The sequence below is a fragment of the Sardina pilchardus genome, chromosome 11 (assembly GCF_963854185.1).
Source record: "Sardina pilchardus chromosome 11, fSarPil1.1, whole genome shotgun sequence".
Taxonomy (NCBI): Eukaryota; Metazoa; Chordata; class Actinopteri; order Clupeiformes; family Clupeidae; genus Sardina; species Sardina pilchardus.
The window spans coordinates 29,304,837-29,326,877 of record NC_085004.1 but is presented as its reverse complement, the minus strand read 5'-3'; the positions used below and the strand labels follow the sequence as shown (position 1 = coordinate 29,326,877).

The 22,041-nt window shown below is 44.7% G+C and overlaps 2 protein-coding genes across 9 annotated transcripts in view; both read left to right on the top strand.

Annotated features, from left to right (window-relative positions):
• Positions 1–1,989, top strand: part of ppfia1 (PTPRF interacting protein alpha 1) — a 46,993-nt gene extending 45,004 nt beyond the window's left edge. For all 6 annotated transcript variants that reach the window (XM_062550018.1, XM_062550020.1, XM_062550019.1 and 3 more), the window contains one exon: positions 262–1,989. The gene's annotated coding sequence lies outside the window, so the exon portion shown is untranslated. The remainder of the gene's footprint in view (positions 1–261) is intronic.
• Positions 1,990–3,131: 1,142 nt separating this feature from the next.
• Positions 3,132–20,095, top strand: LOC134095372 (src substrate cortactin-like). Of its 3 annotated transcripts, none has more exons than XM_062548849.1 (16): positions 3,132–3,274; positions 4,644–4,727; positions 4,858–4,931; positions 5,412–5,541; positions 7,629–7,739; positions 7,870–7,924; positions 10,049–10,159; positions 10,889–10,999; positions 12,334–12,444; positions 15,081–15,136; positions 15,608–15,677; positions 16,022–16,170; positions 16,507–16,575; positions 17,048–17,237; positions 17,516–17,584; positions 18,483–20,095. In XM_062548849.1, exons 2-16 carry the CDS (start codon positions 4,644–4,646, stop codon positions 18,617–18,619), a joined length of 1,527 nt encoding a protein of 508 aa, XP_062404833.1. In that variant the 5' UTR covers positions 3,132–3,274; the 3' UTR covers positions 18,620–20,095. The 3 variants fall into 3 exon arrangements, with proteins under 3 accessions (XP_062404833.1, XP_062404832.1, XP_062404834.1); XM_062548848.1 differs by having other exon boundaries at positions 17,048–17,270; XM_062548850.1 differs by lacking the exon at positions 10,049–10,159 and having other exon boundaries at positions 17,048–17,270.
• The last annotated feature ends 1,946 nt before the right edge of the window (positions 20,096–22,041 follow it).

Genomic DNA, 22,041 nt, shown 5'->3' with positions numbered 1-22,041 from the left:
TTTCTCTCTCGCTCTCACCCCACCTCCATCCCATTTTTCCCCTGGCTTCATTCTCTCACTGGCTGTCCATCCATCCATCTATCTATCCATCCATCCATCCATCCATCAACCTTACCTCTCTGCTACTTGCTCTGTCTTTCTGTCTGTATATGTCTTTGTCTCATTCTCTTCCTCTCCCTGTATCTCTCTCTCTCCTCTCCTTCTACCTCTCTCCTCCTTCTATATCACTCCCTTTCGTTTTCCCTCTCTTTTCTCTCTCAGTTTATGCTCATTATCTCTATAGGTGACGAGCTTGCCGAAGAGGTGGACCTCTCACCGAGCTGAGCTCTAAATGGACGAGGACTCTAAGATACTATATCATGGAAGATCGCATTTGCAAAATCTCCCCCGATAGCCTCGAGAACATATTTTAGATGTAATGATTATTATATTTATCTAAACCAATGGGACATTTCATTTATGTAGTTCTGCTATGTCTGTATGTAAAAGTTTTATTTTTGTTTGTCCCCCCAACATCATTTCTTGTTTGTCTATATCATGCTTAACTCTTTCAGATGTAACTGAATGTATCACGAGTCTGAAGTTTGTATATTTATCTTACAAACGTTATCTAATCTTTTTATTCTCACCTTGTTATCGACCAGATGTACCTTTTTTCCTTTCTGCCCATTCTTGTTTTTAATCAAACTTAAGCTCAAGTGACTTTATTGTGTGATTTTAACTTAATTTTTGTCACCCTTTTAGTTCTGGTTCATATCGGTGTCGATCATTTCTGTTTGTTTTTAAATGCGGCTCTTTAGGTCAACTGTATTATGTGAATATCAGAACAGGTGCAAACCATAGACTGAAACTTCCTCCTCAAAATGATGAAATGTGGACACTTGACAGTGGAGCATGATACCCCCCCGACCCCACCCCCCCCTCCCACACACACACACCCTCCTCTATCCCTCTGAACCCTGTTGGACATTTCATGTGAAACGGTTCGCCCCTTTCTTTGTACTTTTTTCCTGCTAAACCAAAATGGAACTCTTGAATAAGCCATAAATGGTAGCGACAATGAGGGCTACTTTTTTTCGGAGGCATCTTTATTTTTGGACAGAGGTGTTCCTGCCGAAAAACCCAGGTTGTCCGGTGATCCTCATGTGCTGAAACTCTCCATTCCTTACCCCCCTTGTTCCGCACAAGAGACACGTGCGAAAGCAAACGCATCTGTATGAGTGTGTGCATTTTGCACACCTGTGTGTGTGTGTATGTGTGTGTGTGTCTATCTGTGTGTGTGTGTGTCTGTGTGTGTGTGTGTGTGTGTGTGCGTGTTGTGCTGAATTGCTTCTCTCACAGGACCAACCCCACTGTGGCCTCAGCTCAAACCACGTGCTGCCCTCCCCTTAAGAGGGCTTCATGATCCCACCCACTCTCAACCGCTGTACTCGTCCTTTAACCAAGCCTTATTGCTCTCTCTCTTTCTCTCTTTCTCTCTCTCTCTCTCCCCTCTTGTTTGTGTTTTTTCTATTTACTGTCCATCCTTATTGTTGTTTCTCTCCTCGTCATCATGTAGGCCTATTTAGAAGTTGCCATTTGTTTTTGCTCTTTCTCTTTTGGATCATCTTAAAGGCTGGATGGTTTCTTTTTTTCCGTCAAGGAAATTAATATTGTGATCAGGTCCCTCTGAACTTTTATGAGCAAATAATGTAGAGGAACTGAAGATACCCTTTACCTTCCCAGAAAGTGCTGACATGTTGGTAGTTTTGTCATTGTTCTTTGTGCTTTAGGATTTATGCACACTTCAAATCATGTTAGAGTCCTGTTTTTAAATTGTCTCCCATATCGCGGTTTAAAAATCTCCTGATCTTGTAACAGAAATTATGTACAGTCTGAGTACTTATGAACTATTTTTATCACAGTATTATTTATTGCTTCCTTTCAATAAAATACTGAAACTTATTTTCCACTGCCAATAAAAAGACTAAGTCTTTGTGTTAAAAACAACTCTGTTGTGTGCTTTTCCTTTGTCTGCTTCCATCTGGATTCTCTCTCATAAAGGTTCTCATGCTACTCTTAAAATGAAATGGGTCATTCCTGCACTGTCACTGTTTATACATTTTGAAATTGTATTTGAAGGATAACATTGTCGAAGTAGAGTTACGATTTCAGTGTTAGTGCAGGCAAGAGTAATTGTTAGTTCTTGTGTTTGCAATAGGAATACAGAATACAGGTTAATGTAAAATAGATTTAAAATTGCCGCAAAATATTCCCTTATATATGGTCCTACAGCTCTACAGTCACTGAGCATAAAACTGCAATAAGTCCATATGAAAATATAGTCAACATGGTTTCCTTGGTGATACCACTAAGAGCATCAGTCTATGGATAATGTGTGAATGACCTTTAATGCATGAATGAATGGTTGTACATAACAGTACTCTGACTGTAGGGGGCTCTGTTTTACTGGCAATGCAGTATTATATATTATATAATGGCTGACCATGACCGTTTGGATGCATTCGAGTTTTAGTATTCAGTATATTCTTGTAGCCTAGGCCTATAGGTTAGGAGTACAAATGTAGGGGCTTTTTTCAGCAGTGTTTAAGAGAAATTATAAGAGATCAAATACTTGGCACTAGATCTTGGATGGAATTTAAATCGAAGTGGCAAAGAAAAAAAAAAAACACTGTCCAGACATGTACTACACAAGATAGGCCTACACACGATAGGAGATCTCTTCTCTCTAGGAGGAATCTTGATGTGCAGTTATAATTTTGAGAATGTCCATATTTTTGTATCATTGTCCCTGCTCCCATCAGGTGAATTCATTTTTCATGACATCATTTACCCCCTTGGTAGCCTATGTCATGGTTCATGTCACACACGTTTGACTTTTTACATTCCTGCTGTCCCATTTCTGATTTCATGCATATTTTTCGTTTCTCATTATTCTTTGCTCCACAACTTTCATAAGTACAATACATTGTTCATGTTCATACTGTCTGACTGAAATGGACTATTTCACAGAGACTGTGAACTGAGGTGTAAGCTAGGCTTTGAATATATTAGGTCGGTCATTAGAGCAACCCTAGCGTCACTTCCTCTTTTTGAAGTACAGGTGGTGCTATCGTACGCAAAGCAGGAAGAGGGAATGGGAGAGTGGGAGAGCCGGAAGAGTGGAGACAAGGAATATTCCATTAGGCAAGGGCTGTCAACGCTAACACCGTAGGATCCCCTGTTTTCCCTCATTTGTAAGCGTGTTTTTCAAAGAAAAGTGCAAGCGGCGAAGGTATGTATGTGAAATCCTTCGATTACGATTTTTTGAAGGAACATTCAGTGTTATCCTGCGACAAAATGCGAGATGGAGAAAAAGCTGCGAGCACCTACACTAAATCATTGACGTTAGCTAGCAGAATCTCAAGGACCGAGAAACTAGAACAGGAAATACCTCAATGATGAAGGCTTCTCTGCCTTTGTAATTAACTGGCATACTCCCCTTGTGTTTAATACTTACCAACTATTGAATGTTTTTTAATAGTGGGTGATTTCATCGCTAGAGAAAACAGATGGTGATTTATATTTAGCCTAACAAAGAAAGCCCGTCAGTGTTGCTCAACTGAACTATAGCTAACTTAGTTGATCAGTACCTAGACATGTCATGATCTGATATTGAGATCCTTGCGTCACATAAATTAGGTGTCATATTTTGATTTAGGAGTGGTTGAGATGTTGAGTTAAATTGCACGCCTCAATAAACAAATGCTATGTGCGATAAAGATGAGCCATTTGAATATTTATCGTTTCCTGGACTGGTCGGAATTGGCCTACTTTTCACGATTAAGGTCTGTAGATCAGTGGTGCGTTGTGACTGTTGGCTATTTAGTTACACCTGTGGCAGCAAAATCGAGAATTGCAATGTTTCTTTTTCATCCGTGGTTACTTTGCTATGTAAAAAGCTACAATGTATCTGTCTGATGTATGCTACATGTTTTTGGTCACCCGTAGGCTACATTCCAGCGTTAAAGCTGAATACCACAACTTGGCTTCGACATGGAAACGTTTGTCCATACTGGAAGGACATTATAGCCTACTTAATATGTGTTTCGGAACAAAACAAGGGACTGTGTTCACGACACGTACCGAAGCTTTTAATAATGCTAAGAAATTAGTTGGGTGTGGTATTGCTACTGGAAGTTGCTCCACTCTCCTAGCCTTTTATCAGTCGGTACGGTGTTACCAGCTTTCTCTCTCATGGACTGCTAAAATGGTCGATTGTTGCTTACACCAGCTTTACAATACTCTAACCCTGTCTCATGCTTTGCAACGAATTCGTGGAGATGGGGGCCACGTCAGATGGCTTCCAGCATTGTCCGTTATTAAACACAGATGTAGCAGTTAAGATGAGTCAGGGGGGTGTAACTCCCATCATTCAGTGCCTAGTCAAACCATAGCCAACTCCCAACTGTTACTGCACTTAAAACTGACCATTTATGTTGTTTAATAAATAGGCCTAAGGGTTTTGAGGAGCTTAGACATGTTGCTCATGCTGCCGCAAGTGTGTTCTTTCAGGCTCTGATCATTCTTGAACATGCAATGTGCTTCAAGAATAGGTCACTGGTTTCAACTATCTACTTGAAGTCTGAACATTTCATTTGTAGATGTGGAAGGCAGCAGCAGGTCAGTCTGTGAAGGTGGCAGTTGATGATGGAGGAGATGACTGGGAGACTGATCCAGACTTTGAGGTAATCCATGCACATTGCACCTGCAAGATTAACCTTGTGTTTGTTTCAAATAGCACAATGTCATTGCCCTTCCTCATAGTACCTGACATTTCTGACTTCTCTCTGATATATTTTGTTTCCTTGGTAACAGAACGATGTGTCAGAAAAAGAGCAGCGATGGGGAGCCAAGACTGTGGCCGGCTCAGGACATCAAGAACATATCAAGTGAGTCTACTTTGTTCATCATTCACTTCTTAGCGCTGTGGGTGTTCTTCAGATTCTTCAATAGCGTTCACTTTAAAACACTTGCCAAAATTTTACTGTGTGTGTGTGTGTGTGTGTGTGTGTGTGTGTGTGTGTGTGTGTGTGTGTGTGTGTGTGTGTGTGTGTGTGTGTGTGTGTGTGTGTGTGTGTGTGTGTGTGTGTGTGTGTGTGTGTGTGTGTGTGTGTGTGTGTGTGTGTGTGTGTGTGTGTGTAATTCTAGTAGTGTGGGGTGCTTGTATTGTATTGGATGTGTAACAGAGTATGATAGTCAGTATTAGAGTATCAAAGTATGAAGTGTGTGCGAGGATGAAACGCATCAAGAGAAATGTTCGTTCTTCTGGTCAATGAGAGCAGTGGAGCGTAGCCAATGCGGAGAGATATCTTGCATGAGCTGTGCATGAGTGACTCTCCCTGTCCCACCTCTGCGTCCGTCTCCCACAGCATCCATGACCTGCGCAGTAAGGTCTCCTCGGAGCACACCAACCTGAAGCAGAAGGAGCTGGACCTCATGCCCAAGGCCTCGCACGGCTACGGGGGCAAATTTGGCATCCAGGAGGACCGCATGGACAGTGTAAGCGGAAAAGTCTCTCTCTCTCTCTCTCTCTCTCTCTCTCTCTCTCTCTCTCTCTCTCTCTCTCAGTTAAATTGAACAGAGATCCACCCTCTTTTGTTGATGTGATCCTTAGAACACCCCTGACTTCAGTATTTGAAGGTTATACCATGGTTGTTATAACTCTGTTTTCGGCTGGATGTACAGGAAGTGGAACGAACACCCTGTTGTGCATTGATATGCTATGACATGAAATGATAGGTGCACACTCTTTACTCTGCAGTAAACATCACACATTTTGGTCAGGAGGACCAATTGACCAGTGCCATGCACCTTAGTCAAGTAGGTGAGCTTGCCAACCTGTGGCAGTGTAAATCCTGCTAGACGGCTGTCGCACTGGCATGTGTATGCTGGTATTAGCTCAAGGTCAGGACTCCACATGAACAACAGCAGAGTTACATGGGCACTCTCATGTTGGTTAGGGCTAGATATATGCCTACATGTAGGTATGCGCCAGGTCTACGAGGTGCACAAGTGGGCTTGCAGCAGCAGGTTGTCAGCGATGCGTTCCACTGGGTCGAAACTAAATGGCTGAAGCCGCACGTGTCAAAACAGATCACGGTCCCAGCATGCCTCATAGTCACGGGCCCTCGCGTTAAGAAGCGGCAGCAGTGCTGTGTTGACAGAGGGGCCCAGCGGGCGATGAGAAGGAGCTCGTAATGGATGCCTTGCATGTAAACTGCTGGCCTGTCCTGTCTTGATAGGAGCATCCGATCAATAAAGGAAACCGCAACATGAATAGCAGGAAAACAGCTCTTTAAATCCGATCCCACTAGTGGAAAAAATGCTCTGTTCTAGGCTAGAAGATCTTGTCTAAAAATAAACCCATCTGTCATTGAACAGATTTACCTTTGTGATGGAAATGCCTGACAATTTGTGCTGCATTGGAAAGTCTCAGTTTAAACCATTCTAATAAACGGAATCAGGATTTTAGTTGTAGTTGTGGCAACCGTTATGATCTATTAAAAGAATAGACAGACACTCCATTATTTTGAAATTTCAGAATGTTGACATTTCTGATTCTTCCCCATTATTTACAGCCAATCACAGCCAACCACAGCCTTACATGTCAGATCTATATCACAATAAATTAACATTGTATATTATAGTGTTGTAAGAGGTTAGAAGTGATGGGATCGCTAAGTATCGGTTGCTGTTGGTCCATACAGGAAGACTTGAGCTCTGCTCTGCTAATCCAGAGGTGTAAGTGTGAAACACTGATATGATGAGCTGTTTGGGACCCATTACATTCCCATTGCTCTGCCAGTAACTGCTGCCTTTGTCAGAGAGGGAGAAGCCATTGTGGTTTGTCATCCTTAGTCGTGTGTGTGTGTGTGTGTGTGTGTGTGTGTGTGTGTGTGTGTGTGTGTGTGTGTGTGTGTGTGTGTGTGTGTGTGTGTGTGTGTGTGTGTGTGTGTGTGTGTGTGTGTGTGTGTGTGTGTGTGTGTGTGTGTGTGTGTGTGTGTGTGTGTGTGTGTGTGTGTGTGTGTGTGTGTGTGTGTGTGTGTGTGTGTGTGTGTGTGTGTGTGTGTGTGTGTGCATTAGGAATGAGTTGACGGAAGTGTTGATGTGTGAACAGGCTGTGGCAGGAGCTGGGCTGACACAGGGGTCAGTGTGCTCTCGTCTCCACTGATGAGTGTGTGTGTGTGTGTGTGTTTGGTCACAAACGTGCTGACCCGGCCTTGGCCCACTGAGCCAGAGAGGCTGGGTTTTACCTAGCACTGCAGGGAAGGGATTAACACACACACACACACACACACACACACATACACACACACACACACACACTTGCTCAAACTGTGTGCCCTGGTTATACAGAAAAAGTTGTTAGGCCTCTGCATTGTCCCAGCATAGCTTTGAACTTCTATTGTCCATTTCTTTAAGATGACAGTCAAAACCAAGGCTGCTCTCTGATGTGCCACAAGTCTTTCCTGACTTTTTATCTCTTCTCTTTCACTCTCTCTCTCTCTCACACACACACACACACACTCCTTCCCTCTCCCTCTCTCTATCACTTACACCCCCTCTCTCTTTCTCTCTCCCTCCAGTCGGCTGTGGGACATGACTACCAGAGCAAGCTGTCCAAACACTGCTCCCAGACAGACACCTCCAAAGGCTTTGGTGGCAAGTTTGGAGTTCAGGCTGACCGCGTTGACCAGGTACAGTCTCAGCAAACACGTTTGCATTCAATGTTGGAGGAAATGCAAAGTGTTGAGAAGAGTTTTTTGCAGAAAATATGCAAGTATCAACATAAGGATGTGAACTAGGTCACTTTGGGTTTTTTTGCAGTCTGCTGTGGGTTTCGAATATGCTGGGAAGACAGAAAAGCATGCCTCACAGAAAGGTAAAGCAATCCTTTTTCCATAATCTTGTCAGCATAGGGGAAAATACAATTCTGGTATGTGTCCACTTTACACTTGGCATCTAATGATGATTGGTTCCTTATTCAATTAAGAGACGAAAGACGTTTACAGTCCAGTGGTGCTACAGCCTCTGTGTAATGACTCAATCTCCTACTTCCTGTACACTGTTACAATTCAGAAATCAATCTAGACTGCCTGGCGGCAATGAAAAGATAGATCTACAGTACTCTGAGTGGGCCGTATTTGCTTTTGAAAACACTGTACACTGAGCGCACCAAGAAGTGTTCCTGGCATGGGATATCGCTGAGTGAGGGACATAAAATAGCCCAGCGGGATGCGCTGAGCTCAGGGAATATGGAGTAGCCTACTGTGTCTCCGTAATGTTTCTAATAAGGGCGAGTGGTGGATCTCCAATCGCTTCTCTTAATGGTGAGATCTGACCACATCGCGCGCCTACTGCCCAGTTACAGTACGCCTGGATCAGGACCGCCATGTCTGACCACTTTTCGATCACAAATGTAGCTTCACTTACAGAATAGAATAGAATATATACTTTTTGATCCCGTGAGGGAAATTCAGTTCTCTGCATTTAACCCAATTTAACGGAATTAGTGAACACACAGCACACAGTGAACACACAGTGAGGTGAATTACACAACCCAGAGCAGTGAGCTGCCTGCCCAACCAGCGGCGCTCGGGGAGCAGTGAGGGGTTAGGTGCCTTGCTCAAGGGCACTTCAGCCGTGGTACATGTGTACAGTACATGTGGATGTGATCGAGGCCGATTGAGGAGCCATTTGATTGCCAAGTGTGAACAGGGCCTGTGTGTACTAGGTGACCGTACTAATTCTGCAGTAGAACCTTATCAGATGATTCAGCAACAGCCCTCACCAATTCACATGCAACTGAATAGGAGTTTTGTTCCCACCGCAGTAATCATCAAAATGACTTCAGCTGTTTCTCATGATTCTTCTTTCCACTCTATGGAAATTAAGTATAATATCTTAAATTACTGAAACAAAGATGCCCTCTTCCCCAATGGTATTTTTGTTCAGTTTTACCGGCAAGCATTGCCAAACGGAAGATATTATCTTACCGCAATGCTCCAGCTTTTGCGAGGCCTGAAAATTATGCAAATTTTGCTAAGCCAAATTCAAGTGGAGCACAGAGATTGTATCGTGTTGGGAAGTAAAGGTGTCGGCATGTTTCAGGAAGTACATTTGGGATTTAAAGGATTTAAAGGTGGTGTCTGATCAAGAGCCCTGTTTAACGTATTGGGAAGTGCTGTTGACCCGGCTGCTTCTTTTTGCTGTGGCATAGATGAGCTTCATGCTTCATGCCCTCCTCAGCCATAGTTGGCACACACTGGCGTAAGCTCACCTCCCCCATGCCCAGGACTCCCCTAGCTGTCCTGTGGTGTCTGAGAGCAAACCGTCCACACATACCAGACATGTCAGTGCATATATCCAGAGTACTGTCCTTGTGTCAATATGAATAAGTTAGCATTAAAGATAGCTGATTTCTTTTTATAGTCCTTGGGCGGGTTAATTAAAGATAGCTGATTTCCTTGTATAGTCCGTGGGCAGGTTAAAAATAGCACACCAACACACCAGGGAGTTTGGCACATCATGGACCAAATAAATCAAAGCGTTAACCATTGATGGCATGGTGTTCCTCTTTTTCTTGAGTACTGTTACAGTAACAGCCATACCATGGCATGAAGCAACACTTTTAGCCGTTTCGAAAGCGCTTAGTCATACAGCAATCAGATTATTGCACAATCGCTGTCCTTTTAAAGGGCAGATGTACAATCATATATTTCCACTTCCATACTCTTTTTGAAACATGAATCATATCTTCTCATCTTACATAAACGCCAGTGTGTAGTTTGAGGGTAGTGCACACACACACACACACACACACACACTCAGTACTGGCCTTTATCAGCTCTGCTGCTTTCTGCTCTGCCTATAAGCAAAAGTGTCCTTATGCTAAGATCATCCCTTCTCTCCATCCCTCCCTCCATCCCTCCACTCATCCCTCCATCCGTCCTGCCGTGCCGCGCTGCCTTTGCTTGACCCTGCTGTGCTGTGTCACGTCACCCAGACTACTCCACGGGTTTTGGGGGGCGCTACGGGGTGCAGACCGATCGGGTGGACCAGAGTGCCCTGGGCTTTGATTACCAGGGCAAAACCGACAAACATGAGTCCCAGAAAGGTTTGTTGGACCCGCTTTCATTCCCTCCAGATCCTCCCATGCAACGAGCACAGCACACACATAGTGTATATGCACACACACACACACACACACACACACACACGTGTGTCCCAACTCCAGACAGACCAGTGGTACGGTACGTAAAGAGCCTGTCTGCTCTGTGATTCACCATGCTTTTAGCCCATACAGTGCTTTGTGTGTGATGAAGGCTTTAAGTTCATAGCTTTGTTTTGTTGCAGTCGTTGCTATGCCGTAGTCATGTAATTGGATCTTAGCGATCCTGTAGCAGCGATGCTTAACCCTCCGTTTGAAGGGTGAAACATTCACACGTGTTAAGTTAGTGTCTCTCTCTCTCTCTCTCTCTGAAGTTGCAGCACTGTTTGCCAAGTGTTGCCACCCATGTGTTCACCGTAGTTTGGAATCCCCCTGTGGGCATTGTTTGAAGTACTGTAGGAGTAGCCTATGACTTAAGAATAAGATTGTACACCAACATTGTACGGAACTACCCTACCTTACCATAATCTGAGATTGTACTCCAACATTGTACTGAGCTACCCTACCATACCATAATCTAATAAAGAGCTTGGAGACAGTGCCTCAGGCCGCGACTCATTTCCTGTTGTAAAAACTACACTTGAGAGATTTAGGCTGGCAACACAAGGCTTCAGTGATCTTTTGGGCATGTGTGTTGTTTTTAACTCGGCCAATGTGGCTGACTCCTGTCTCCAGACTACTCTAAAGGCTTCGGTGGAAAGTTTGGCGTGGAGACGGACAAGGTGGACAAGAGTGCTGTCGGGTTTGAGTACCAGGGGAAGACGGAGAAACACGAGTCACAGAAAGGTTTGTGATCCCCCCCCCGCCACTGTAACATGACTTTTAATAAGCCATCAGACAGAGTGACCACATTACAGGTCAGTGTCAGGAATGTAATACTGAAAGCCATATGCTCAATTGTAAACGCCAGAACAAACAAACAAAAGCATATACAGACACCAAGAAACAGACCAAAGCTTATTTTTGAAAATAAAAGGGGAAAAAAAGAAACGTGTGAATGAACACACCAAACACGAACACCAAAAAAGGGGTGATGGAGACGAGGCATATCTTCTCCAGGTCTTCTAAAGAGTGGGTGTTCACCACTCCAGCAGCTCTACACTGCCAGTATCATGCAGGGGCAGACCTAGGGCTGTGTGCAGAGTTCAACTGAATACAGCATCCCTTGTGAACGGCCCATTAATGGATAGAGGATGAAACCGCCTCAAAGCCCCCCGAACAGGCGCGGCCTTTTTCTACTCCGCAGCAAAGGCAAACACAGGCTGGCTGTTTTGAACTGCAGCCACAGCAGTCGCACTACTATCAGAGGAATGCCATTCATTCCTTTTGGACATTGTCCCAACTTGTATTCCTCATGGGAGATGGTGTACTGTAGATGGGAGTCAATGGGCTCCAACAGCAGAGTCCCTGCTGATGCGTTTGGCAGACAAGCCCAATTGACCTCCTCCCCCACTGCGTGCCGTGCGCTGTGAATGGAGCCTTGGAGAAGATGACTTTGTCAAATGTAGGCTGCGCCTCTGCGTCTGCCTCTGCTGCACTGGGAGGTTAATTCGGCTAGCAAAGGGCCTTCTGCAGGTCACTTCAGCTTCCAGCAGCACAGAGAGGTGTTTCTGCTTTGAAAAGGAGAAGTGTTAACGTGGTGTAATATCAGGCCCTGTGATCATGCTTAACTCGCGCCTTACTTTGTAAGAGGTTATCATTTGTGTTTGAAAATATACACAATGGGCTAATTGGGATTACAAGTTTAGTTAGTTTAGATTTTGGCATCATTTGTATGACATGAAGTTGGAGAATCTGAACTGCTTAATCATCGTGTGTGTGTGTGTGTGTGTGTGTGTGTGTGTGTGTGTGTGTGTGTGTGTGTGTGTGTGTGTGTGTGTGTGTGTGTGTGTGTGTGTGTGTGTGTGTGTGTGTGTGTGTGTGTGTGTGTGTGTGTGTGTGTGTGTGTGTGTGTGTGTGTGTGTGTGTGTGTGTGTGTGTGTGTGTGTGTGTGTGTGTGTGTGTGTGTGTGTGTGTGTGTGTGTGTGTGTGTGTGTGTGTGTGTGTGTGTGTGTGTGTGTGTGTGTGTGTGTGTGTGTGTGTGTGTGTGTGTGTGTGTGTGCGTGCGTGCGTGTGCGCAGACTATGTGAAGGGTTTCGGTGGAAAGTTTGGCGTGCAGGCTGACCGCCAGGACAAGTCGGCTCTGGGATGGGACCATCAGGAGAAGACGCAGCTCCACGAGTCTCAGAAAGGTAACGTTCAAGCAAACACCTCCGTCCAGCAGCAGACCAGACGTAATGGTCACTCACTCGCTCAGTTCACCTGTTTTTGTCCAGCTTTCCTTCATGCCACGTTGACTATTAGTGTCCTGTAATGAAGAGCCAGCGTTGTTGTAACTAAACAAACTTCTCTCCCACTTCCTCTCCTGTGAGAGGTCATCTAAATATAAGCAGGCGACCCACTCTGGTCAATTTGTGTGTGAAGTCTATTCTTGCCATAGAGAACACGCAGGATAGGCAGACAGAAGACCCCAAGTGTCTGTCTTGTGTGATACAACTGTGTTTATTTCCTCATTTTTGCTCCATAGCAACCTATGTGTTCTGTACCTATGTGTTTCTGTGTGGTCTGTGATTGTCCAGTCACGTATCAGGACCAGGGTGGGAGTTTTGTAGCGTAGCATGAGTGCTGCCTGCTGACCACGTTCCATCTGAATCCGAGGTCACATCCTCCTGCGTCCCCGTGAAAAGTCTCGGGGGGGGTCAGGCCACAGATTTGCTATTCTGTGGTTTCTGCAGAAAGGGAAACCAGAAGTGAAAGGCGTTGAGTCAAATATAACCTTGTCCGAGTGCGGCCTGTCTGTGCTGCTGTTTCTGTCGTTGTATGTCATTGTTGTATATGTCCATTATGTTTTGTCTGTGTGTGCATATATATGTGTGTGTGTCTGTTTATATGTCCTGTCTCTGTATGTCTATGTGTGTTTGCGGACTCTTGCAGACTATAAGCGGGGTTTCGGAGGGCAATACGGGGTTGAGGCGGACAAGCAGGACAAGAGTGCCCTGGGCTTTGAGCACAAGGAGAGCCTGGCCAAGCACGAGTCTCAACAAGGCACCGTCTCTTACAGCATTCCCTCTCCCTCCCTCCCTCCCTCCGCTCCTTACCCTGTCCTGTCGTCTTTACCTGCCAATCAGTGTGCTGCTTCTCCCCCTCCCTGCGCTGATGCACTGAGACAGCACCCCCCCCCATCCCCACCTCCACCCCCACCCCCACCCCAATCTGAAGAGCACAGCAGTGCTAGATGGAACAGATTACTCTATCGCAGTCAGACACTTTTAGCCTTATATTTACACAACCAATACTAAGTACTAAGTATCTAGAGCCCAAAGTTCCTGTTATGTTAGAGTATCAAACATGGTGAAGGAAAATTGTGATTTGATAAAGGAAAAATGATAGTTGATTGACATTGATATGGATGAAATGTTACGATCGCAAATCATCACTTTGTGCACCATGGAGGAGTACACTAATCATCGAGTGATTCTCCAGCAGGCTACTCAGACATCTAAAGCATCTTAAATAGCAATTATGTGATTATATCTGCAGCTTGCTGAGAGCTACACAGGATGGAAGATTAGATTATGGGCAAGCCAAAGTGATGCTACCTAATGGTCAATATTTCCCAAAAACAGACTTGGGTCCAATTCTACAATGCCAGGGATCAGATTATGCTTCAGCATTATGTTTGGGAGATTTTCCTTTTCCTTTTTTACAAGTCAGATGTGATCTCCCCGTATCGGCCCCGTCCAGCTGTTGGGATCTCGGTCATTGTGTTGTGAGCTTTGTTGAAAGTGTCAGCTCAGTGTTTACCACGGTCAGTCCTGCCACTAAACGCTGTGCTGCGTGGGCCCACCTGACTCCGTTAATCCTCCGCTTTGTGTGTGTGTGTGTGTGTGTGTGTGTGTGTGTTGCGTCCTGCGTCCTGCGTGCCAGCGCGAGCAGGACTGGAACAAACACGCGCTGAGCAGTCTGGCCCACAGGCCGGCCATTAATCCCAAAAACAAGTCTGCCAGTCAGGCAAAGTTAGCTGGCTCATGCTAAACTCGGCTGTCGTTTTTGAAACAGGGTTGGATCTGCTCACCCAGGCTTCTGCAGATACTTAACCGAATCCCCCTCCTATGTTGTGTTCCCCGAATCCCCAAATGTTTGTTTCTGTCCTGAGGCGTGTTTCTCAAAACCATAGTTGCTGACTAAGTTGGCAACTTAGTTGGTTGGCAATGGAAGATTGCATTGCAACCAACAAAGTTGCTAACATATATTAGCAACTATGGTTTTGGGAAATGCACCCCTGAGCAGTTGCTGTCCCCGTCCCTGTCCCTGTCCCTGTCCCTGTCCCTGTCCTTGTCCCGTCTGAATGGCACTGCCCACCCGCCACCCACCACCCAGTCACCCATGTGCCTCATCTGCTTCTGGTTCAGTTGTATGCAGACATGCTCATCAGTGCATGATGGCTGCACAGTCACACAGGCCACAGCGCATCCTGCCTACCCAACACACACATACACACACACACACACACACACACACACACACACACACACACACACACACAGCTGCTTGCACTCAGCTTGTGCAGAATCGGCTTCTGACAGCTGGACATGCAGAACTGAGGTGAATGAATACGTTCTGGGAGATAACGCTGGCTGCGTCCATCTTGTCGTCCGTGTGATTTTGTTTTCTCGTGAGCTTCTTCCTCCTCCAGGTTTGCATGGCTGCTCCTCAGCCTAACGTATGATTTCCCTTCGCTCTTCTGTTGCGCTCATGCCCTGGGACTGCTCATGGACTAGACCCCTCAGAGCCGCACGTCTAACTTCACTCTGTCCCTCTATTCCAGACTACTCAAAAGGATTTGGAGGCAAATATGGTGTCCAAAAGGATAGAATGGATAAGGTAATTCTACATTTCCATGTATATATCTATAGTAATTATACATGTACAATACATATATATTGTATTCTATTGTAGAAACATTGTTTTTGTTTTCATTATGGCAGCTCTTGTAGCTTTTCCTTTTAATCTTGTTAACAGACAGCTGATATTTTCTCATGGATTTACTTCTTAGGCTTGTTCTGACTGTTTAATGATGACATTATTTATTAACACTGGCTGAATGATGAATTGTCCTTCACACCACTAGTATTTGGATAAATAAAGACAGCAGTCGCAGCACCCCACATTAAAAGCCCATTTTGTTTGCCACAGTGCAAGGTCAGTGTGCCTTAGTGACCTCATGGCAGATCGTGTGCATGTTAATGGAATGGTCAGCGCTTGGTCACTTGGCCTTGAGGACTTTATCAGCGTTGTGGAGCGGAGGGAGGTTCCTGGGCAGTTAGTAAATATTTGCCACTGTTTGTGTCTCAGAGTGCAGGGACCTTTGAGGACGTGGACAGACCGGCCTCCGGCTACCAGAAGACCAAGCCTGTAGAAGCAGGTGCTGTATGGGGGGACATTTGACACACTCTGAAATAGGATCTTTTCCCTATTCTCTTCCCAGTCTACCCTTGCCTGCACATGTCAACACAGACACACTTGCGCACACACACACACACACACACACACACCGACACACAGACACACACACACACAGACACACGTGCACACACAAAAACAATAGCAGATATAACACAAACCAACTCTACCTGTTTCAGTCTTTAATTGGTAGATGAATAGGTGAAACACGTCTTTCTTGCCTCTGTTCAAACACACACTCTCTCTCTCTCTCTCTCTCTCTCTCTCTCTAAACAATGTCTTGTGCTCTGCTCTCTGCCCCATTAGCCAGTGCCAACACCGGGAGCATTAAAGCTCGCTTTGAGAACATCGCCAAGCAGAACGAGGAGGAGGACCGGAAGCGCGCTGAGGAGGAGCGGGCCAGGCGGCAGGCCAAGGAGAAGCAGGAGCAGGAGGAGGCGCGCAGGAACCAGGAGGTGGGCTGCGGCAGGAGACGCTCCTTTTTCCCCCCCTAGCCTGCTTTCCTCATCAGGAAAACCTCCTGGGAATCACTGGGATTAATGCATGCATACTGTATATGTGCCACACAGGCACAGACACACAGGGTTATTTACAAATGCATGCACAGATGTCCTTGTATACAGACATGCATGTGCATTAACAAAACCACATATACACACACACACACACACACACACACACACACACACACACACATATTCACACACACACACACACACACACACACACACACACACACACACAGTTAGAGATTTTGTTTTCACACCCAGTTGTTTTTTCCTGTGTTGCAGGAGGCAGCCAAAGCTAAGCCTCCGTCTCCCGTGCCGAGCCCCACCCCAGCTGCCCAGCCAGCGCATGAGGTAAGACCTGAGGCCCGCTGCTGTGCTGTTTACACCAGCCAGGCACTTTGTTTACGTCAGGAGGAAGGGACAACAATGCTGCCATTTTGTGCCACTATTCTACAATTTAGAGCGAATAGGTCAGACATGCACTTCTCCATAAGCTGTAAATCTGTCCAGAAATGCCATACCAACTTAAATTTAAAGGCTGACATTGGCCATTTAGCCCTTGGTATGTGTGATTTGTTTTTTTGATAGAGTGAAGGAAGTCTTGAAAGGACACTTCCTTTGTGGAGTGAAGGAAGTTGTATGTTTTGGTTCCAAGAAAGACAAGTAAAACCAGCCTGTCAGGAAAACCATGTGGGAAAAACATGTCTTTAACAAGGACAAAAGAGCATTTGCGACAAATTAAACCACTGCCTTTGAACTGGTGTTGAGCCTGCCCTGTGAGGTGTTGGTGAACTGTCGCCCTCTGCTGGTATGTGTGTGTTAGGAGGCCGGGCTGTATGATGAGCCTACACAGGACAGCGCAGAGAACGGCAACATCTACGAGGCCGAGCCCGAGCCCGTGCCCGTGGCCAAGCCGGTGTCCGCTCCTGCTCCTGCCGCGGAGCAGACCTACGACGAGGCGCCCCAGGAGGAGCTGTACCAGAACGCGGACGAGGACTACCAGGCTGGAGGAGGTGGGGACTCCACACCCGCAGGTGGAGCAGAGGGTACAAGACGCGCAAGAATACTAACAAAAGACCGGGCCACTTTTACTAACAAAACCAGGCATTTTGGTGCCGTAATCTTGCGCATCTTGACAGTCTGATTGACAGTTTTTCATTTTCATTTCCTGACAATTTATGGGTCAAGTAACTGATTGATTAATCAAGGAAATAATCAACAGTTTAATTGACCATGAACATACAGTAATGGTCAGTTGCATCCCTAGTCATGTGTGTTTTTCCTCTTCTAGATGCCCAGACGTATGACTATGGGGAGGACCTGGGCGTGACCGCTGTGGCCCTCTATGACTACCAGGCTGGTGAGTGTACTAGACATTTAACCACACCTGTGAACTGAGGAAGCTGAGACACTAGTTCAATGCACATTCAAGTTAAACTGTGCTGGCCTCAGTAATGCTGGCTGGATATAGGCCCTTGCAACAAAACATATTTTACATTCTACATTCCCTGAATGGTTTTTCATTTTGGCTATCAATATAAACAGAGAGGGAAAGAGGAAGGATCATCTGATAGATAAATAATAGGCTTCATAGTGTGGTTAAAGATTGAGTTTGAAAATCCTTGGCCCATATGTTATAATGAAGATATCCCTTTAATTGATCATAGGTATTCCACCTATTTAAATTATAATTGTATTTGTATTTAAATACAGTTACTCATGTTTTGTATTTTAAATATGTAATTCTCTGTTACATGTATTCCGTTACTTACCAACACTAAACTGAGGCCATGTCCACACAGCTTTTTTTTTAAAAACGGACATTTTTTATATGTTTTGGCCTCTCGTCCACACAAGTTTTGGATGTGATGTGACGTTTTAAAATGTTGTCAGGTCTCCGATTGGTGTCTTGACTTGCCTTCAACGACTGCAATGGAATTATTTTGCAATACGGAGGAAAAATCTCCAATTTTAAAAATACCCAGCTAGGTGGATATGGCCTGATTAGACGCAAGCTAATACCCTGTGTGGCAGTAGATCCTCACAGCCATGGTGCTTTTTTGTGATGTACATTCCCTCTTGCTCAACTTGTTTCACAGTTTTCACTAGTAGAACAAAATCAAGAAAGATATCTTAAAATATTGTCAAGTATTTGTCATAATATTGTGACACACAGTGTGTGGTGCAGAGAGAGACTTGTCAGGTAGCAAACCATGCTGTGCAGGAGAGCTCTTACAGAATGTAATTTGATTTTTCAGCCGGCGATGATGAGATTTCCTTTGACCCTGACGACATCATCACCAACATCGAGATGATTGACGAGGGCTGGTGGAGGGGTGTGTGCCGAGGGGCCTACGGACTCTTTCCAGCCAATTACGTGGAGGTTCGGCCCTGAGGCCACACCTCCACCCACTGGCCACGCCTTACCTGCCAAGCCCGTCTCCCTGGAGGAGAGAGGCCTTCCTTGCTCTTTTCTTATCTCATCCCTCTCTTTTTCCTGTCTTTCGCCGCCCCCCACCCCCCCACCCCCCCAGTCTATCTCGGCCCATCACAGGGCTTCTCTAAAGTGTCAAGCATTCTCAGGACTGTCAGCTCAGCTGCGTTTCTCCCTCTCTCCGTCTTGGTTCTCCTCTGTGCTCCTCTCCTCTCCACTGCCCCCTACTGTTCATCAGAGTCTCCCGTCTGGTTGGGAGGAGGCGGTGAAAGCACCGTGTGTAGCAGCGAGGAGAGGGGGGGTTCCTGTAACAAGCCTCCCCGTGGCTCCTAACACAGAAGAACGGACGAGCGCTCTGCATACTATGTACTCCACTAGGCTATCCTCATTTAGTGCTCTCTCTCGCGCGTAATCAAGCCTCATGCTTTAGAAAGACCACCCTTTGTTTCCGTCTCGCCAGATTAGGCCTGGTGTGTTAGAAAGGCTTAAACGAAAAGCCCCTCTGGAGGATTGACCTCACCTCACAAGCCATGTAGAGGTTTTTAGGATCACCAAAGATGAGGGAACTATTTTATCTTGCAGTAAAAAAAAGAAAAAACGCTCCATTTGGGTGAAACCTTTAGTGGACTCTCTTCCTTCTAAAGTGTTTCACTTGCGCTTCTAGTATTCACACAGAGACTTGCTTCACTTGGAATCCATGGTTATCGTAGCTTGTAACTTTTTCAGCTGCTCTAATTATTTTTCTTTCTTTCTTTTTTTTATTTGTATTGGGTATGCGGTAACTCATGTATTTGCCATGATGAGAAAAAAAAAAGAAAAAAGAAAAAAAAAGATTTCCTTGCTAAGAACAGTCTCTCCATCTAGACTCACTTGTGCGGTGTATGACGCAACATTAACGACACTGCTCATCAGCCCGGAACAAACATCAGGCTGAAAAAAGAAAAAAAAAAACCTTGACTTGCTAGCTGCGGTCCAATAATGTGTTGAGCTGGAATCTAAAGACTGTTTAGAATATATATGAGAGGATTACAGTGTTTTTAAAGTAAATATATTGAGGAGAGGGCAAAATCCTTCTATGTCCTATAGCGTCACGTGTAGAGGATGTCTGTGTATGTGTTCCATAGGCATGCCCTGCTGTCTTTAAGTGTCTTGTTCTGTTGTTCCACTTTGAGTATGGGATTCGGTGATGCTTAGATGCTCTCCACCACTGACCAACACATTTTAATCAAGCAGAAGAATGATTGATTTGAGGTTCTGTGTTTCTGTGAGATTCTAAACATTGACACTGTGTGATGCTTCTTAATTTTAACCAATGATGACAATCCCATCCTGTTGCCATGGGAATCGTTTTGGCTTTCGAGTCTGTAGACTAAAGTGAATGAGTGATAAATGACTTCATCGGGTTGGGGTTTTATAATAAAGTGACCTTTACAAATATTTAGTTGGTACTTTTTTTTTTCTTCTTCAGTCTCTGCATGAATATAGAAAATAACTCTAAATGTAACCGTAAATGAAGGCATAATCTCACATGCAACCATGCACAATCCAAACCAGCCACACATACTGTACTTTGAAGTCAAAACAGATGCAAATCAAATAATATACTGTAACATTTCCATTCCCATGGAGGCTGTTATTTTTCTGTTCTCAGTTGGAACTGTATTATTTTTACGCTAATGAAACCGTTATCTGAAAATAGCACCAGAATTGCATACATGCTCACTACTATATATATATTTTTTCATTATCATTTCAGCCTGTATTCGAACTGTGTTTTAGTGTCTCCTGGGATTTGTGCTAGTTTGAATTTGCAGTAAAATCTTCACCAGCAGAGGGCACCACTACACCACATACAGTACAGTACAGTACAGTACATGTCTCCCATTGCATTTCTCACTAGCATGGCCATTTCAGTGAATACAGACAAACAGACCCAATCCAAGACAGTTTGCTCATGCAGTATCACAGAATATACTGTACACTACTATGTGTTTTGGATTGAATTACAAAGTGGGAGTACCTGACTGCATTTTCTCAACGGTGCCTTTGAACCTACTGTTTAATTATGGGTGGCCCCACTTTGGCTTCACACACTCTGCATGTCCTTCTCTGAGGGGTCTGTGTTCCCTATAGGCACAGCTTGTAACAGTGCAGTTAGACTGCACAACTGGCTTTGGACAACCTGCTGAAATGCTTCACTAAATGCCCACGAGACACTCCTTCCCCACTGTCTAGCTAGCACACCAAGTTCTTCGAGGATGTAGCATCCATCAGGATGCTTGTTATTGTGGGTCTGTGTTGGCACATAACTGGAATTGGCTGCTCTGGATCTGTCTGCTGCATATTACGGGAATGCTCAGGCACTAACTTTGGTGGTTGAACTGAACAACATACTGGCTTATCCACTATTGGCTGGTTTTTAGGCCACAAACCACAGACATATGCTCGGGAAAATGACACTCTGCCATTGCTGAAGGCACTTTAAGTACAGAGTGGTGTTGCCCTCCAGCATGTTTTGACATGCTGGCTCAAAGGTTAGGCAGTTAGGTTGCTAACTCTTGCCTACATAACTCACATAGCCAACATACCTCATAAGATTGCAATGCAAGATGTGCATTACAAACATTTCACAATAGGTCCACATTATGGATCTGTTGTCTGTCAAACGCAAAATGTACTATTACAAACCACTGTAGAAATTCTATTCTAAGGCTTTTGGAGGCCATGTGTTTATGATGTCTATTTTTTTCAGCGGTTAATTTGGTTTGCTTCCATAATCTCTGGACCCCATAGATATACACGTGTAAATGTAGATGGCGTATAATACGTGTCCAGTGATAAAACTGAGTCAAATGACCATTATCTGTTATGAGGGTCACGATGATAATGTCATTGAACTATGACCAGTATGATGGCACATAAGATACTGTATCTGCAATGACACATATGACAATATGTTGAAATGATTGGGATCAAGTACAGATAAACCCTCAAATTGTAATTATTATTACAATTATATAAGATGAACATAGCCACTTATTTTACAGTACCCACTTGGCTGTAAGATAAACTTGTATTTGCCCTATAAATTGTACAGGACATGGAAAAAGAGTGATATTTCCTATGGTACCGAAAGTTCATGGAATTGTTATAATAATGCTCTAGTGTCCTCTGGGTATGTTCGACCTGTTAGGAGGACAAGGGTAGCCTTAGCCTCGAGGAGGGACTGTACTTCCGACACCACTCTGTGTGATCTAGTTTTTACAGTAGCTTACACACGCCCTATTTTCCTTGTCTGCATTGCACTGTATATACACACAGATTACAATTGGTACGTGCCCATAAAAAGGACACGGCAAATAGGGCTAAACATCCAACATCAA

Excerpts from the sequence above, each read along its gene's own strand:
- LOC134095372 (XM_062548848.1), top strand. The coding sequence starts at position 4,644 with ATGTGGAAGGCAGCAGCAGGTCAGTCTGTGAAGGTGGCAGTTGATGAT. Across the intron at positions 15,137-15,607 it reads AAAAGGATAGAATGGATAAG|AGTGCAGGGACCTTTGAGGA; the intron begins GTAATTCTACAT and ends TTTGTGTCTCAG. Across the intron at positions 17,271-17,515 it reads ACCCGCAGGTGGAGCAGAGG|ATGCCCAGACGTATGACTAT; the intron begins GTACAAGACGCG and ends TTCCTCTTCTAG.